Here is a 17,500-nt window from a genome sequence, read left to right on the forward strand (position 1 = left end):
CCGGTAGACCTACCCAAGTTCAGTGGTAGAATGAGGGAATTCCACTGCTGGAAAAAAGACTGGGAGTCTTTGCAGAAGCAGGGAGAACCGTCCGGGTCGCCTGAAGTCAAGAAGTTCCAGCTTCTAGGCAGTATGGAGGAGAAGGTCAAGAAGGATCTCAGGTTGGCTAGCTACAGCACAGCCGAAGACATGTTCAGAGTATTGGAGAACCGTTACGGGAACAAGTCTACGATCGCACTGCAGATCGTCGCAGAACTGGAAAAGATCCCAGCTGTAAAAGGAGACCAACCGAGGAAGGTGATAGACCTCATCCAAGCTGTAGAAAAGGCTTTGGCAGACCTCACAGACCTCGGGAACCCTGGAGCCATCAACAACCCGCTGATGATAAGGTCTATAGAAAGCAAGCTACCCGACCAGGTGAAGCGAGATTGGGTCATCCTAAAGGCTAATCCTGGGAACGTTGTCACCCCAGACAACCACTTTGAAACGCTCCTGAAGTTCCTGAAGGAGCAAGAAAAGATTCTGGAGAGCCTGGAACAACTGAGGATAACAGAGACATCTGAGAGAACGGACAAGCCGCAAATTAAATTCGAGAGAAAGTATGCCTCCACAAAAGCCGCCAGAAGGGACGCTTCAGAAGGTGAGTGCGTTGTGTGTGGAGAGTAGAAACACAAGGACAAGCTATTCTTCTGTAAGAAGTTCAAGGGGCTCGGCTTGGCTGAGAGAAAGGCTGCTGTGAAGAAGGCAGGAGCGTGCCGAGTTTGTCTTGGGTGTCATGACGTGGTAGAAGAATGTACAGACAGGTTCCTCTGCAACAAAGAAAGCTGCAAAAAGGGGAACTCTTCGGACCACCACTACTTCCTCTGTCCAAAATGGGAACAGCTACCAAGGGGTAAACCTGGAAAAGATAGCAAGAAGGTACAGGAGCTGACCGAAGAACAAAAGCTAGTCTTATCTGAATATTCCCCAGAGGCGGCGGCGAGGATCAAGAAAGCCTTCAGTAACAGCAACAAGACTTCAGTGACAAAGTGCACTAGGAAGGATGAAGCCGGACTTCTGGAGAAAAACGGACTGAGCGAGCACCCTGTCATTATGATGTTGATGGAAGTCACTGCCAACGCGGGGCAGAAGATCGGAGCTCTGATTGACCTTGCATCGGACACCAACTACATCACGCACATGGCGGCTGACAGACTTGGTCTGAGCAGGGAAGAAGTCACCCTGATCGTGCATGGAGTTGGAGGAATGACTGTGACAGTCAAGACAAAGAGGTATCTCTTGAGAGTGAGAGTCAAGACCCCCAAAGGTACTGTGAGGGCTCACGAGCTGGTTTGTTATGGCCTGGAGGAGATTGCTAAAGTGCATCGGAGTGTCAGACCTGAGCAGCTAAAAAAGTTATTTCCGGAGGTTGAAATGGAGGAACTGAAGAGACCAGACCATGTCGAGCTTCTCATCAGTCACAGGGAAGGGAGACTCGCTCCACAAAGGCGGAGGATAGTTGGAGACCTCGTGTTATGGGAGGGCCCACTGGGTAAAACCGTGGGCGGAGCACATCCCAGTCTGTTTGAGGATGTGAAAGTGTCTATGCACCAGTCCAAGACGCACTTCGCTCGCTCGATGAGGACAGCTGCAGTGGAGTACAGAGAAGTAGTCGAGAGTCCTGAGGCCCTGAGAAAAGTAGAGACCAAAGGTTTGACTCAGGAGGTAAAGGCGGAGACCAGGAGTGCAACTGCGACAAGGAGAGAAGTCCTCGAGTGGTGGAAGTGGGACAGCATCGGTGCGGCCTGTGTTCCCAAGTGTGGTGGGTGTCGCTGCGGTACATGCCAGCCGGGAGGAAAGGAAATGACCCTGGCAGAGGAACGGGAGCTAGAAGTGATCAAGGAGGGGCTGTCCTACATGGCCAAAGACGAACACTGCCAGACTCCGCACTGGGACGCATCTTACCCATGGAACGAGGACCCAGCCTCACTTCCAAACAACAGAAGAGGAGTGGAGGCCACCTTCCTGAAAACGGAGAAGCAACTCAGGAAGGAAATGGAGTGGCAGTCCGCCTACAAAGGTCAGATTCACGAGATGGTGGAGAGAGGCGCTGCAGTAAAACTCACCACGGAGATGATAGGCAGCTGGAGAGGACCGGTGTGGTACGTGAGCCACATGGTCGCGCCTAACCCCCACTCAGTGACGACACCAGTGCGGCTGGTCTGGAACAGCAGTCAGCAGTTCAGGAAAGTCAGCATGAACGACCTTCTGCTCAAGGGGCCAGATGTGCTGAACCCAATCAGATCGGTCTTACTCCAATTCCGGGCGGGAGAGTATGCAGTCCTAGGAGACATCCGTAAAATGTACAATTCGGTCTGGCTGAAAGAGCGTGAGGTCCACCTGCACCGGTTCCTCTGGAGAGACACCCCAGAGGAGGACATCGGTGAGTACGCCATCACCAGGGTAAACATTGGAGACCGACCCGCTGGGTGCATCGCACAGCTGGCGATGAGGGAGACTGCTCGGCTGCCCAGGTTCGCGCACATGGTGGAAGAACGCAGGGTCCTAGAGGAGGACAGTTATGTGGACGATATCCTAACGTCCCACAATGACCCAAAGAGACTGGAGCAAATCGCAGAGGGGGTAGAAGAGATCCTGAGCGCCGGAGGCTTCTCCCTCAAACCGTGGGTCCGGTCGGGCCAAAGTGGGAGGCAGAGGACTGAAGAACAGGTCCAAGCTGGAACAATAGCAGAGCCAGGGGACAGGACACTGGTACTCCCGAACCAGTTAAGAGATGAGGACAACAAGGCTCTTGGGATTGGATATCATGTGGACCAAGATCGACTCTACATTATGACCTCGATCAACTTCTCGAGGAAGAAGAAAAAGATGAGAGTAGGACTGAATCTTCGTGAAGAGGAGGTGAGACCAGAAACGCCTGACCCTTTGACTAGGAGGGAGCTACTTAGTCAGGTTGCTGGTCTCTATGATCCAATCGGCCTGGTTACACCTGCGAAGCAGAAGGGGACCATTCTCGTCAGAAGGGCTTTCCAAGAGGCAGAGAGGGGAAGTTTAACAAAGGAGACTTGGGACAGCCCACTCTCAGGGAACCTCCGAGAAGATGCTATCAAGCTGTTCGAGGAGTACGTGAGGCTGAGTGAGGTCAAATTCCACAGGAGTCTCACGCCATCCGGGTGGAAAGGCAAGCCGTGGGGAGTCACGTTTTAAGACGGGAGCGATGATGCATACGGAGCCGTGATGTACCTGCGATGGGAGACAGAACAAGGGGTCGAGCTCAGATTGGTGGAGTCAAAGGCCAAGCTAACACCTCTCGACCAAAAGGGAGACGTAGTCAAGGCTGAGATGTGTGGTGCGGTCTTTGCAGCTCGGCTAAAAGGGTATCTGGAGAAGCACGGACGGTTGAAGGTGGAGCGCTGGTTCCACTTTGTTGACAGTCAAACGGTCCTGGGAGCCATCCAGCGAGAGAGCTACGGGTATCAAACGTTCTTCGCAAACCGGGTCGGCGAGATCCAAAAGGCTGGACCAGTAACTGACTGGTGGTGGATCCCAGGGCCACTTAATATCGCTGATATCGTAACAAGAGGAGCAACTCCTGAAGATCTGGGAGAGGACTCGGAGTGGCAGAGGGGACCAGAGTTCCTGGCGAAGCCGATGGAAGAATGACCCATGAAGTCGGCCGCGGAGGTGGCAACTGGTGCCAGGGAGAGCGTGGGCAAGCTTCAAAGAAAGGCATTCTCGGCAATACTCACCAGAGCCCAGTCAAGGAAAACCCCTATCCCTGAAGACACCAGTGGAAAGGGCGCAGAGGCTGAAAAGTCCCCAGTCAGAGATTCAGTGGTCTGGCTAGGCTATGTAGAGTGGTCGCATGGGTCCGGCGAGCTGTAGAAAAATGGCTGACTAGAAGAGGCCAAACGGCAGGTCAAGCAAAGTGGGAGGCAAGAGACCTGGTCAAGAGGAAAGGCAAGCCTGTGCTGACAGTGGGAGAGTTAGAGACCGCACTCCAGAATTTGTTCCTGGCAGCCCAGGAGGGTGAGGTCTTCCTCAGGGACAACCCTGGACAGGCTTGTGGTCAGTAAGGATGAAGTATCCGGACTCCTGCTGTGCCGCGGAAGAGTCCAGACCCTGGAGGGAAGAGTGTCTGGGGTGGCGTTAGTCCCATACAGAGCGTGGTTAGGGACTCTGCTAGCTCGGGAGGCTCATGGAATAAATCATGAAGGACTCGCTGGTACTCTTCTGAGGATGAGATCAAGAGCATGGGTGGTGCAGGGCCGGAGGGTGGCCAAGCGGATTGTCGACAGCTGCATCACTTGTCGCAAGGCGAGGGCGAAGATGTGCCAGCAGGAGATGGGAGACCTCCCCCCCGAGCGAACAGAGCCTGCCGCACCCTTTGAGTACACCACTGTAGACCTGTTCGGCCCCTACATGGTGAGGGATGTGGCGAAAAGGAGGACAAAGCTTAAGGTCTGGGGTGTGGTGTTCTGCTTCATGGCGTCTCGGGCCATACACGCAGACATCGTGGAGAACCTGTCTACGGAAGGCTTCCTGGGGACTTATCAGCGTTTTACGGCGTTGAGAGGTCATCCAAAGAAGGTGTGGTCTGACCGGGGGACCAATTTCGTTGGGGCCAGACTCGCCTTAAAGGAGCTGCATGACTTCTTGAGTCGATTGGACCAGCAGGAAGTCGAGGGGAAGGCTGCAAGAAATGGCACAGAGTGGGCCTGGATTCTCCACCCGGCCGATTCGCCTCATCGGAACGGTGCAGCAGAAGCAGCCGTCCGCATAGTGAAGAGGGCGTTAGGGAACATTGGGGGAGGCGACTGCCTCACGGGACTGGAGTTTCAGACCCTGCTCTACCAGGCGGCTAATCTCACCAACGAGAGGGCGATCGACGCCAGGGCTCAAGTCCAGGAGGATGTCGTGCAGGTCATCACTCCCAACTTTCTGCTGCTAGGGCGAGCAGGGGCCCGAGGAGACTGGCGAGGGTTTGAGTTCTCAACCTACCCGTACAAGCGGCTGAGGGTCATCCAGGGCGAAGTGGACAGGTTTTGGAGGCAGTGGAGCCAGCTGGCTGGGCCGAACCTGTTTATCCGACCTAAATGGCATACAAGAGCGCGAAACGTGGCAGTGGGAGACCTGGTTTGGTTGGCTGACCAGAATGCCCTGAGAGGTCAGTTCAGGTTGGGTCGGGTTGAGGACGTGACCCCTGATGAGAAAGGAGTGGTCCGAGACGTTAGGGTGAGGACATGCCCTAGCTGTCCCGCCTTCCTTGGAGGACCAGGAAGACCTCGGAGTAAGGGCGCAGACCGGGTGCCCACCACGGTGCTTCACAGGGACGTGAGGAGGTTGGTGGTTCTCCTGCCTGTGGAGGAGCAGGAGAAGCCCAGAACTACATTACCACCACCTACTGGCTAAGGATTTTGGGTGGCTGCTTGGGTCATCCGACCAGGAGGCCAAGTGGGAGGTGTGCTGTAAACTTATGAGTGGGGTTGGTTGAATGAGGGATTCAATTGATGGGATTCAGTTTATATGTGTAGGGGGCTGTAAATCTGGGCGGAGTTTGGTGTGATTGTATAAATAGAGGGGGATAGATAGATTCACGCCATTGAGATTGAGGAATCAGGAGAGGCCACTAGTAAGTGTGATTATTGTAATGAATGTGATTTGAGTTTGATGGGTGTATGTGTGACTCTAATTGGTGTATTGTTGTTTTCCCTTGGTTTAAGGTTAACAACCTATTTGGATTTTGATAAAACGACCAAAAACTAGGAGTTGTTTCCGTCCTCTCGATTCCCCCCCTGCTGTCGGGAGTAAAGACAGCACAGAGAGAGAGAGAGAAAGAGAGAGAGAGAGAGAGAGAGTGAGAAAGAGAGAGAGAGAGAGAGAGAGAGAGACAGAGGAGAGATAGAGAGAGTCAGAGGAGAGATAGAGAGACAGAGTAGAGATAGAGAGAGACAGAAGAGAGATAGAGACAGAGTAGAGAGAGAGAGACAGAGTAGAGATAGAGAGAGACAGAGTAGAGATAGAGAGTAGAGATAGAGAGAGACAGAGTAGAGATAGAGAGAGACAGAGTAGAGATAGAGAGAGACAGAGTAGAGATAGAGAGACAGAGTAGAGATAGAGAGAGACATGGTAGAGATAGAGAGAGAGTAGAGATAGAGAGAGACAGAGGAGAGATAGAGAGAGTCAGAGTAGAGATAGAGAGAGACAGAGTAGAGATAGAGAGAGACAGAGTAGAGATAGAGAGAGACAGAGGAGAGAGAGAGACAGAGTAGAGATAGAGAGAGACAGAGTAGAGATAGAGAGAGACAGAGGAGAGATATAGAGAGACAGAGGAGAGATAGAGAGAGACAGAGGAGAGATAGAGAGACAGAGTAGAGATAGAGAGAGACAAAGTAGAGATAGAGAGAGACAAAGTAGAGATAGAGAGAGACAGAGTAGAGATAGAGAGAGACAGAGGAGAGAGAGAGAGACAGAGTAGAGATAGAGAGAGACAGAGGAGAGATAGAGAGAGACAGAGTAGAGATAGAGAGAGACAGAGGAGAGAGAGAGACAGAGTAGAGAGAGAGAGACAGAGGAGAGATAGAGAGAGTCAGAGGAGAGATAGAGAGACAGAGTAGAGAGAGAGAGACAGAGGAGAGATAGAGAGAGTCAGAGGAGAGATAGAGAGACAGAGTAGAGAGAGAGAGACAGAGGAGAGATAGAGAGAGTCAGAGGAGAGATAGAGAGACAGAGTAGAGATAGAGAGACAGAGTAGAGATAGAGAGAGACAGAAGAGAGATAGAGACAGACAGAGGAGAGATAGAGAGAGACAGAGTAGAGAGAGAGAGACAGAGGAGAGATAGAGAGAGACAGAGGAGAGATAGAGAGACAGAGGAGAGATAGAGAGAGACAGAGGAGAGATAGAGAGAGACAGAGTAGAGAGAGAGAGAGAGACAGAGGAGAGATAGAGAGAGACAGAGTAGAGATAGAGACAGAGTAGAGAGAGAGAGACAGAGTAGAGATAGAGACAGAGTAGAGATAGAGAGAGACAGAGTAGAGATAGAGAGAGACAGAGGAGAGATAGAGAGAGACAGAGGAGAGATAGAGAGAGACAGAGTAGAGATAGAGAGACAGAGTAGAGAGAGAGAGACAGAGGAGAGATAGAGAGACAGAGTAGAGATAGAGAGAGAGTAGAGATAGAGAGAGACAGAGGAGAGATAGAGAGAGAGACAGAAGAGAGATAGAGAGAGACAGAGGAGAGATAGAGAGAGAGACAGAGTAGAGATAGAGAGAGACAGAGTAGAGATAGAGAGAGACAGAGTAGAGATAGAGAGACAGAGTAGAGATAGAGAGAGAGTAGAGATAGAGAGAGACAGAGGAGAGATAGAGAGAGAGACAGAAGAGAGATAGAGAGACAGAGTAGAGATAGAGAGAGACAGAGTAGAGATAGAGAGAGACAGAGGAGAGATGGAGAGAGACAGAGGAGAGATAGAGAGAGACAGAGGAGAGATAGAGAGACAGATGAGAGATAGAGAGAGACAGAGTAGAGATAGAGAGAGACAGAGTAGAGATAGAGAGAGACAGAGTAGAGATATAGAGAGACAGAGGAGAGAGAGAGACAGAGTAGAGATAGAGAGAGACAGAGGAGAGATAGAGAGAGTCAGAGGAGAGATAGAGAGAGACAGAGGAGAGATAGAGAGACAGAGGAGAGATAGAGAGAGACAGAGTAGAGATAGAGAGAGACAGAGTAGAGATAGAGAGAGACAGAGTAGAGATAGAGAGAGACAGAGTAGAGATAGAGAGAGACAGAGGAGAGAGAGAGAGAGTCAGAGGAGAGATAGAGAGACAGAGTAGAGAGAGAGACAGAGGACAGATAGAGAGAGTCAGAGGAGAGATAGAGAGACAGAGTAGAGAGAGAGAGACAGAGGAGAGATAGAGAGAGTCAGAGGAGAGATAGAGAGACAGAGTAGAGATAGAGAGACAGAGTAGAGATAGAGAGAGACAGAAGAGAGATAGAGACAGAGTAGAGAGAGAGAGACAGAGTAGAGATAGAGAGAGACAGAGTAGAGATAGAGAGTAGAGATAGAGAGAGACAGAGTAGAGATAGAGAGAGTAGAGATAGAGAGAGACAGGGTAGAGATAGAGAGAGACAGAGTAGAGATAGAGAGAGACAGAGTAGAGATAGAGATAGAGTAGAGATAGAGAGAGACAGAGGAGAGATAGAGAGAGTCAGAGTAGAGATAGAGAGAGACAGAGTAGAGATAGAGAGAGACAGAGTAGAGATAGAGAGAGACAGAGGAGAGAGAGAGAGACAGAGTAGAGATAGAGAGAGACAGAGGAGATATAGAGAGAGACAGAGGAGAGATAGAGAGAGACAGAGGAGAGATAGAGAGACAGAGTAGAGATAGAGAGAGACAGAGTAGAGATAGAGAGAGACAGGGTAGAGATAGAGAGAGACAGAGTAGAGATAGAGAGAGACAGAGTAGAGATAGAGATAGAGTAGAGATAGAGAGAGACAGAGGAGAGATAGAGAGAGTCAGAGTAGAGATAGAGAGAGACAGAGTAGAGATAGAGAGAGACAGAGGAGAGAGAGAGACAGAGTAGAGATAGAGAGAGACAGAGTAGAGATAGAGAGAGACAGAGGAGATATAGAGAGAGACAGAGGAGAGATAGAGAGAGACAGAGGAGAGATAGAGAGACAGAGTAGAGATAGAGAGAGACAGAGGAGAGATAGAGAGACAGAGTAGAGATAGAGAGAGATAGAGTTGAGATAGAGAGAGTCAGAGGAGAGATAGAGAGAGTCAGAGGAGAGAGAGAGTCAGAGGAGAGAGAGAGACAGGTCTGGCTGTGTGTGTCCACCCTGCGTTTGTGAGTTGTATGACCAACAGAATCATCAGAGAAGTTTAAGACCCTGAGTTTGAGTGAATGAGCCACCAGAACAACTTTCTTTTATATGAGCATGTCCAGCAGCTAAATAGTTTTATCCTGCCACACCAACAGAGCACTTGTTCAACGTTGTTGAATGATTGTTTCATTTGATTGACTGATTAACTGTTGTTGTTATAAAATTTTTTTTTTTTTTTTTTGACCCACTTTGTAAATATTTACTGTACAGTATGTCATGTCAATGAGACAAAGTAGACAGAGAGAAAGACAGAGTCGAGAGAGAGAGAGAGAGAGAGAGAGAGAGAGAGAGAGAGAGAATGCTTTGTTCTCACCATTGACCACCAGGGTGAGTGTGAGGTTCTGGTACAGCCCGTGTTCCTGGATCCCCACCAGCATGGTGTACTTCCCAGCATCCTCTTCTGCCACGTCTCGGATCACCAGGGACGTTCCATCCACATGGTAACGGGAACAGCGCTCCGCTGCAACCTGGCCGTCCTTCAACCTGACAGGAAACACAGGAAAACGTCTCAGTCACTTCCTGTTAACGTCTACCGTAGGATAGTATCATCTACTGAATAACTTCCTGTTAACGTCTACCGTAGGATTATGTCATCAACTAACTTCCCGTTAACGTCTACCATAGGATAGTATAATCTACTAAGATTTTCCTCAGAAGGCCAAGCGTCACAGATATTCTTTATATTTCTAACGGTAAACTCCAGGTGTCTGCACACGGGCCCAACCCACTCTGAACACACAACATTCTAGTTGGCCGTTTCTGTTAGAATGTTGGAAGTTTAAAATTCAACTGCAAAATCCATCCAACCAGCACCAACAGTCACCATCAAACATGGCACACCACCCAGCGTTGGTGTTGGTTGCAGTTGGGTGGGGCAGTGTGCAGACACCTTGAGAGAACCTTTGCCCGCTAAAGATATACACATAAGTGTGCCCATGCAGGGTTTACAGTTCTAACAGATGGCTACAGACCAACCTAAGCTCTCATCAGATGACCAGTACAGACCAACCAGGCCTAAGCTCTGATCAGATGACCAGTACAGACCAGACCGAGGTTCTAACACCGTGTCCTAACTGCTTGCGATGCGAGCAACAGAATGCGACATCGCACGCTTGCTGTCCTAACTAAAACCGTTACATTTCCTGTTCTGTTACGTCATTTGTCTATATTCCCAACTGAAGACAGTTAAAGAACGAACGTCTGTCAACGCGAGCGACAGGAGGAAAATAGGAACAGGGCGAGCGTCAAAAGGGCAGTTAAAACGTCGCGCCGCTTCGTGCTGCGTCGCTCGCGTCCAGTTAGGACATAACAATAGAAAACAAAGCAACGGAACGCATTTTGTCGCTGACGCTCGCTCGCGTCGTAGTTAGGACACGGTGTGAGCTCTTACCAGATGATGGCAGGGGACGGGAAGGCTCGCAGCTTAGGGGACAGACGGTAGGACTTCTGTCCTGAGTGGGCCTCCAACACAGCTCCCTGTCTGGGCTTCAGACGAATGAATGGGCGGTCTGGCAGAACAGAGATGGAGAACACACACGCACACATGCACACACACACACACACACACACACACACGCACACATGCACACACACACACACACACACACACACACACACACACGCACACATGCACACACACACACACACACACACACACACACACACACACACACACACACACACACACACACACACACACACACACAGCCCAGAATTATTAATAATTATTTAAGTCTGCCCCTGCGTTGTCAGAATTCTCCGCCTCTTAGATGTGACAGCGCAGAGCGGAGAGTGTGCAGAGCCAGCGGGTGGAGGGACCCTCACCGTGGACAGTGACCGTGACGTTGGCCCCCTTCCTCTGGGGCCCGCTGATCACCTGGCAGCGGTAGAGGCCCCTATCTGAGGCCTGCAGCCTGGGGATGGACAGAACGCTGTAGAACACCATGTGGGTGGTCCTCCGCTCCATCCGCTTGCTGATGGAGGACGAGTTGTTGGCCTGAGGGAGGGAGGGAGGGAGGGAGGGAGGGAGGGAAGGAAGGAAGGAAGGAGGGAGGGAGGGAGGGAGGGAGGGAGGGAGGGAGGGAGGGAGGGAGGGAGGGAGGGAGGGAAGGAGGGAGGGAGGGAGGGAGGGAAGGAGTGAGGGAGGGAGGGAAGGAGGGAGGAAGGGAAGGAGGGAGGGAGGGAGGGAGGGAGGGAGGGAGGGAGGGAGGGAGGGAGGGAGGGAGGGAGGGAGGGAGGGAGGGAGGGAGGGAGGGAAGGAGGGAGGGAGTGAGGGAGGGAGGGAGGGAGGGAGGGAGGGAGGGAAAGACCCTTTTCACGGTTTCATTTCGAGGCCGGTGCAACAGTATATTTCCCTGCTTGGAGACAGACGGTAAACGCCCAGCACGCGTACACCTGGACCATATTCTACTCTGAAGTTCTTATTTCAGAAATCCAGTCAACTAAAAAGTCCATTTGGTAGTATGGATGTATAGTGTGTAGTGTTCCCAGACTGACCGACCTTCCCGGGGTAGTATGTATGTAAAGTGTGTAGTGTTCCAGACTGACTGACCTTCCCGGGGTAGTATGTATGTATAGTGTGTAGTGTTCCCAGACTGACTGACCTAACCGGGGTAGTATGTATGTAGAGTGTGTAGTGTTCCAGACTGACTGACCTTCCCGGGGTAGTGTGTATGTATAGTGTGTAGTGTTCCAGACTGACTGACCTTCCCGGGGTAGTATGTATGTAGAGTGTGTAGTGTTCCAGACTGACTGACCTTCCCGGGGTAGTATTTATGGACTGACTGACCTGTCCAGGGTAGTATGTATATATAGTGTCTAGTGTTCCAGACTGACCTGTCCAGGGTAGCTCCACACCATGGCCACGCGTGCGTTCAGCTCGGCGGTGGCGGTGCAGTTGAGCGCCAGACTGTCCCCCTGCAGCGCCTGGACCGGCCTGCTCCCGTTCAGGTACACCCCCGTGATCTCGTTCACTAGAGGGGACGTCACCAAGAGAGACATGTGAGACTCATCCAGCCCTGGACTGGCCTGCTCCCGTTCAGGTACACCCCCGTGATCTCGTTCACTAGAGGGGACGTCACCAAGAGGGACATGTGAGACTCATCCAGCCCTGGACCGATAGAGGGTACACAGTACACAGTCATCCATGATTACATGGAACAAGTAGATGAGGATGATGGATAATGACTGTAATGTAATGTAATGTAATGGATAATGACTGTAATGTAATGTAATGTAATGTAATGGATAATGACTGTAATGTAATGTAATGTAATGTAATGGATAATGACTGTAATGTAATGTAATGTAATGCGGATCAGTTTGATAGACTGTTAGACTACAGATATTAAATTGCCAGATTGGGAACCTTATAATGTCTAGCTGCGTATCTACTGTAGGAACTGGAATGAGGAGTTGATTAGTGCTGATAAGATATTATAAGGACAAGCAATAACAAGAATTCCAATGTACCTGTACTGGTTATATATGGCGAAAAAACTTTCTATTCTATTCTATTCTATTGTATAAAGTGAAGTGTTCTGACAGATTGAGGAGTTTGACTGGAGCCTTGTTGTCGTAGCTGCTCTGGTGGTGTTGACCTGTGTGAGGATGCAGCAGCTGGACTCACCCAGTCGGATGGCCAGGTAGTCAGAGGAGTGTGTGAACTCACCCAGTCAGATGGCCAGGTAGTCAGAGGAGTGTGTGAACTCACCCAGTCAGATGGCCAGGTAGTCAGAGGAGTGTGTGTGAGGATGCAGCAGCTGAACTCACCCAGTCGGATGGCCAGGTAGTCGGAGGAGTGTGTGAACTCACCCAGTCGGATGGCCAGGTAGTCAGAGGAGTGTGTGAACTCACCCAGTCAGATGGCCAGGTAGTCGGAGGAGTGTGTGTGAGGATGCAGCAGCTGAACTCACCCAGTCGGATGGCCAGGTAGTCGGAGGAGTGTGTGAACTCACCCAGTCGGATGGCCAGGTAGTCGGAGGAGTGTGTGAACTCACCCAGTCGGATGGCCAGGTAGTCGGAGGAGTGTGTGACGCCGTCCACGGTGGTCTGGCAGGAGAACAGGCCGATGTAGACGAAGGAGGGTCGGAGGATGATGAAGCCCTGTCGGCTGTTCCACACGATGTTCCTGTGGTCGGCGGTCAGCTGCTGGTCCGGGTACTGAGGGGACGACCACAGGAACGCGGTCAGGTCATGTGACCATGTGGACGCTGTTAACTCAACACACCCACGCACTATAGATTCAACACAATCAAGACACAGACACACAAACACCCACGCATGCACACACACACACACACACACACACACACACACACACACGTAATACTGTATACATACACTATAACCTTCCAACAATAAAACAGGGGTGTAAGCAGACAGGCCATCCAGAGACATTCTCACAGTGCTGTGTGTATGAGTGAGTGTGTGTGTGTGTGTGTGTGTGTGTGTGTGTGTGTGTGTATGAGTGAGTGAGTGTGTGTGTGTGTGTGTGTGTGTTGTCTTCTTGGAGGCAGACTCGAGGAAATGTTTACTAGAGTTTCTGTGACACGGTGGAAGCTGCCCACCCTCTCTCAGGGGAACAGGTGAACCCCCCCCCCCTAACACACACACACGCACACACACTCACACACACACACACACACACACACACACACACACACACACACACACACACACACACACACACACACACACAGAGCCCTCCACCCTAAGTGTGAAGTGCCTGAACTACCCCCCCCTCCCAGAGTAAGGGCTCAAGGTGACCCTTTCAGACGCCAGCGACCCTCCCCTCCCTTCCTCCTCCTCGGTGTTATATAGTCCAGTAGCGCCGGCCCCTCCCCTACCTTCCCCTCCGCGTGTCACCGCAGGCCTCTGTGAATGACCCTGGTGCCCCCCAGGGCCTAGGATGAATGCTGGGAGCAGACAGGGTACGCAGGGGGGGGGGAGAGGGGGGCAGAGAGAACGCAGGATGTGGGAAACGTGACTCCAGTCCATCTCCTCACATCCTGTTACTACAGGATATAGACACTCGGACTGGACCCCCCCCCCTCGCGGCGGTCTGAACCCTCAGGTCAGTTTCGCGGCTGCAGGGCGAGAGGAGAGGGCCCCCTGGGCATTGTTCCCGGTGAGAAGGGCCCGGATTAAAACACTCCAGAGTGTGTGACAGTGGAGTCTGTGTTCCCCGAGCGGGCCCGGCGGGGGCCAGCATGGAGGGAGGGGGGGGGGCGGGGGTGAGGGAGTTATTTTTAGAACAATCACCTTTGTGGCTCCAGGCATTTGTGTGGGGATGGGAGATGGGACATAAACACAGCGAAGTGGTGTGTGTGTGTGTTCTGTGCGTCGGGGTCAGAACCGTGGTACATCCTGAGAGAACGCCAGGTCCAGAGAGCCCGCCAGGTCCAGAGAGACCAGAGAGGCTCTGTTTCCTCCAGTCCCACCTCAGATGTGATCTGATCTGGAGTCAGTAACTGACTTTTCTTATAAAACGCCACAGTGAGGATGGAGGTACAGTACACTGAACTAGTCTAGACGGGTGTAGTGAACTAGCCTAGATGGGGATAGTGAACTAGTCTAGACGGGGATAGTGAACTAGTCTAGACGGGGATAGTGAACTAGTCTAGACGGGGATAGTGAACTAGTCGAGATGGGGATAGTGAACTAGTCTAGACGGAGATAGTGAACTAGCCTAGACGGGGATAGTGAACTAGTCTAGACGGGGATAGTGAACTAGTCTAGACGGGGATAGTGAACTAGTCTAGACGGGGATAGTGAACTAGCCTAGACGGAGATAGTGAACTAGTCTAGACGGGGATAGTGAACTAGCCTAGCCAGGGACAGTGAACTAGTCTAGACGGGGATAGTGAACTAGTCTAGACGGGGATAGTGAACTAGTCTAGACGGGGATAGTGAACTAGTCTAGACGGGGATAGTGAACTAGTCTAGACGGGGATAGTGAACTAGTCTAGACGGGGATAGTGAACTAGTCTAGACGGGGATAGTGAACTAGCCTAGATGGGGATAGTGAACTAGCCTAGATGGGGATAGTGAACTAGTCTAGACGAGGATAGTGAACTAGTCTAGACAGGGATAGTGAACTAGTCTAGACAGGGATAGTGAACTAGTCTAGACAGGGATAGTGAACTAGTCTAGACGGGGATAGTGAACTAGTCTAGACGGGGATAGTGAACTAGTCTAGACGGGGATAGTGAACTAGCCTAGACGGGGATAGTGAACTAGTCTAGACGGGTGTAGTGAACCAGCCTAGACGGGGATAGTGAACTAGTCTAGACGGGGATAGTGAACTAGTCTAGACGGGGATAGTGAACTAGTCTAGACGGGGATAGTGAACTAGTCTAGACGGGGATAGTGAACTAGTCTAGACAGGGATAGTGAACTAGTCTAGACAGGGATAGTGAACTAGTCTAGACGGGGATAGTGAACTAGTCTAGACGGGGATAGTGAACTAGCCTAGCCAGGGATAGTGAACTAGTCTAGACGGGGATAGTGAACTAGTCTAGTCAGGGATAGTGAACTAGTCTAGACGGGGATAGTGAACTAGCCTAGACGGGGATAGTGAACTAGTCTAGTCAGGGATAGTGAACTAGTCTAGACGGGGATAGTGAACTAGCCTAGACGGGGATAGTGAACTAGTCTAGACGGGGATAGTGAACTAGCCTAGACGGGGATAGTGAACTAGTCTAGACGGGGATAGTGAACTAGTCTAGACGGGGATAGTGAACTAGTCTAGACGGGGATAGTGAACTAGCCTAGACGGGGATAGTGAACCAGCCTAGACGGGGATAGTGAACTAGTCTAGACGGGGATAGTGAACTAGCCTAGACGGGGATAGTGAACCAGCCTAGACGGGGATAGTGAACTAGTCTAGTCAGGGATAGTGAACTAGTCTAGACGGGGATAGTGAACTAGCCTAGACGGGGATAGTGAACTAGCCTAGATGGGGATAGTGAACTAGTCTAGACGGGGATAGTGAACTAGCCTAGCCAGGGATAGTGAACTAGTCTAGACGGGGATAGTGAACTAGTCTAGACGGGGATAGTGAACCAGTCTAGACGGGGATAGTGAACTAGCCTAGACGGGGATAGTGAACTAGTCTAGACGGGGATAGTGAACTAGTCTAGACGGGGATAGTGAACTAGTCTAGACGGGGATAGTGAACCAGCCTAGACGGGGATAGTGAACTAGTCTAGATGGGGATAGTGAACTAGTCTAGACGGAGATAGTGAACTAGTCTAGACAGGGATAGTGAACTAGTCTAGACGGGGATAGTGAACCAGCCTAGACGGGGATAGTGAACTAGTCTAGACGGGGATAGTGAACTAGTCTAGACGGGGATAGTGAACTAGCCTAGACGGGGATAGTGAACTAGTCTAGACGGAGATAGTGAACTAGTCTAGACGGGGATAGTGAACTAGCCTAGCCAGGGATAGTGAACTAGTCTAGACGGGGATAGTGAACTAGTCTAGGCCAGGTGAGCTCTGGGAGGGCTAGCAGCAGCTTCCCTAGCAGGTAAAGACTCACTGGCACCTCTGTTTCCTGTAGCCTCTGCCAGCTGGGGAAGGCATTAGAAGGAGAGGAGGGTGTAGGGGAAGGGGGGGGGGGGCTTGATGTTGGGGGGAAGGGGGGGGGGGCTTAGAGTTGGGGTGGAGGGGTGGGGATGCACTCTAGGCCGTACGTCCTGTCTCCGGGGGTAACAGCGGTGCCAACAGGACGGAGGAAACCACGGGTGGCGCTCACACACAGAGCCCAGCGGAGATGGACATCTCTGACACACTGAGTCCTCACAACGCACACACACACACACACACACGCACACACGCCCGCACGCACACACACACACACACACACACACACACGCACACACACACACACGCACACGCCCGCACGCACATGCACATGCATACACACACACACACGCATGCACAGTCATACATGCACACACACGCACACGCACGCACAGTCATACATGCGCACACACGCACGCTCATACATGCACACACACACGCATGCACACACACACTTACTCACACACACGCACACACACACACGCATGCATGCACACACACACACACACACACCATCTTGTACACGCACAGAACAACACACACATAATTGCACTTACGTACCCTCTCTGCTCTACCACTCACCACTCAAGCAGCAACGCTCGCAAACATATCCGCACACCATCGCACACATCCGCACTCTGACACAAACACACACACACGCACACACACACACACACTCCCAGGCTGAGCGGCTGCCAAGATAATAACAAGGTGGTGAATGATCTTTAGCAGGAGAAACAAGCGCACTGTAACTGACCCCTGACCCCTGACCCCAGCGCTGACCCAGACACAAGCACACTGTAACTGGGCCCTGACCCTTGACCCCAGCGCTGACCGGGCCCTGACCCCAGCGCTGACCCAGACACAAGCACACTGTAACTGGGCCCTGACCCCTGACCCCAGCGCTGACCGGGCCCTGACCCCAGCGCTGACCGAGACACCGGCAGCCATACTATGAGCAGAGAACAGAGAAGGAATGCTGAGCAGAGACCAGAGAAGGAACGCAGACGCAGACTGTAGCCATGCGTTC

The 17,500-nt window shown here is 51.5% G+C and overlaps 1 protein-coding gene across 1 annotated transcript in view; it reads right to left on the reverse strand.

The window, feature by feature from the left end:
• Nucleotides 1–17,500, reverse strand: part of flt1 (fms related receptor tyrosine kinase 1) — a gene marked incomplete at its 3' end in the record, with an annotated part of 68,572 nt that overhangs the window by 36,682 nt on the left and 14,390 nt on the right. The window contains exons 5-10 of the mRNA XM_084443487.1: nucleotides 12,883–13,045; nucleotides 11,901–11,948; nucleotides 11,720–11,856; nucleotides 10,709–10,880; nucleotides 10,275–10,392; nucleotides 9,198–9,367 (exon numbers count right to left, since the gene is read on the reverse strand). Of these exons, the coding sequence (XP_084299613.1) occupies nucleotides 9,198–9,367; nucleotides 10,275–10,392; nucleotides 10,709–10,880; nucleotides 11,720–11,856; nucleotides 11,901–11,948; nucleotides 12,883–13,045 (808 nt within the window). The remainder of the gene's footprint in view (nucleotides 1–9,197; nucleotides 9,368–10,274; nucleotides 10,393–10,708; nucleotides 10,881–11,719; nucleotides 11,857–11,900; nucleotides 11,949–12,882; nucleotides 13,046–17,500) is intronic.

The sequence above is a fragment of the Borostomias antarcticus genome (assembly GCF_949987555.1).
Source record: "Borostomias antarcticus genome assembly, chromosome: 9".
NCBI lineage: Eukaryota > Metazoa > Chordata > Actinopteri > Stomiiformes > Stomiidae > Borostomias > Borostomias antarcticus.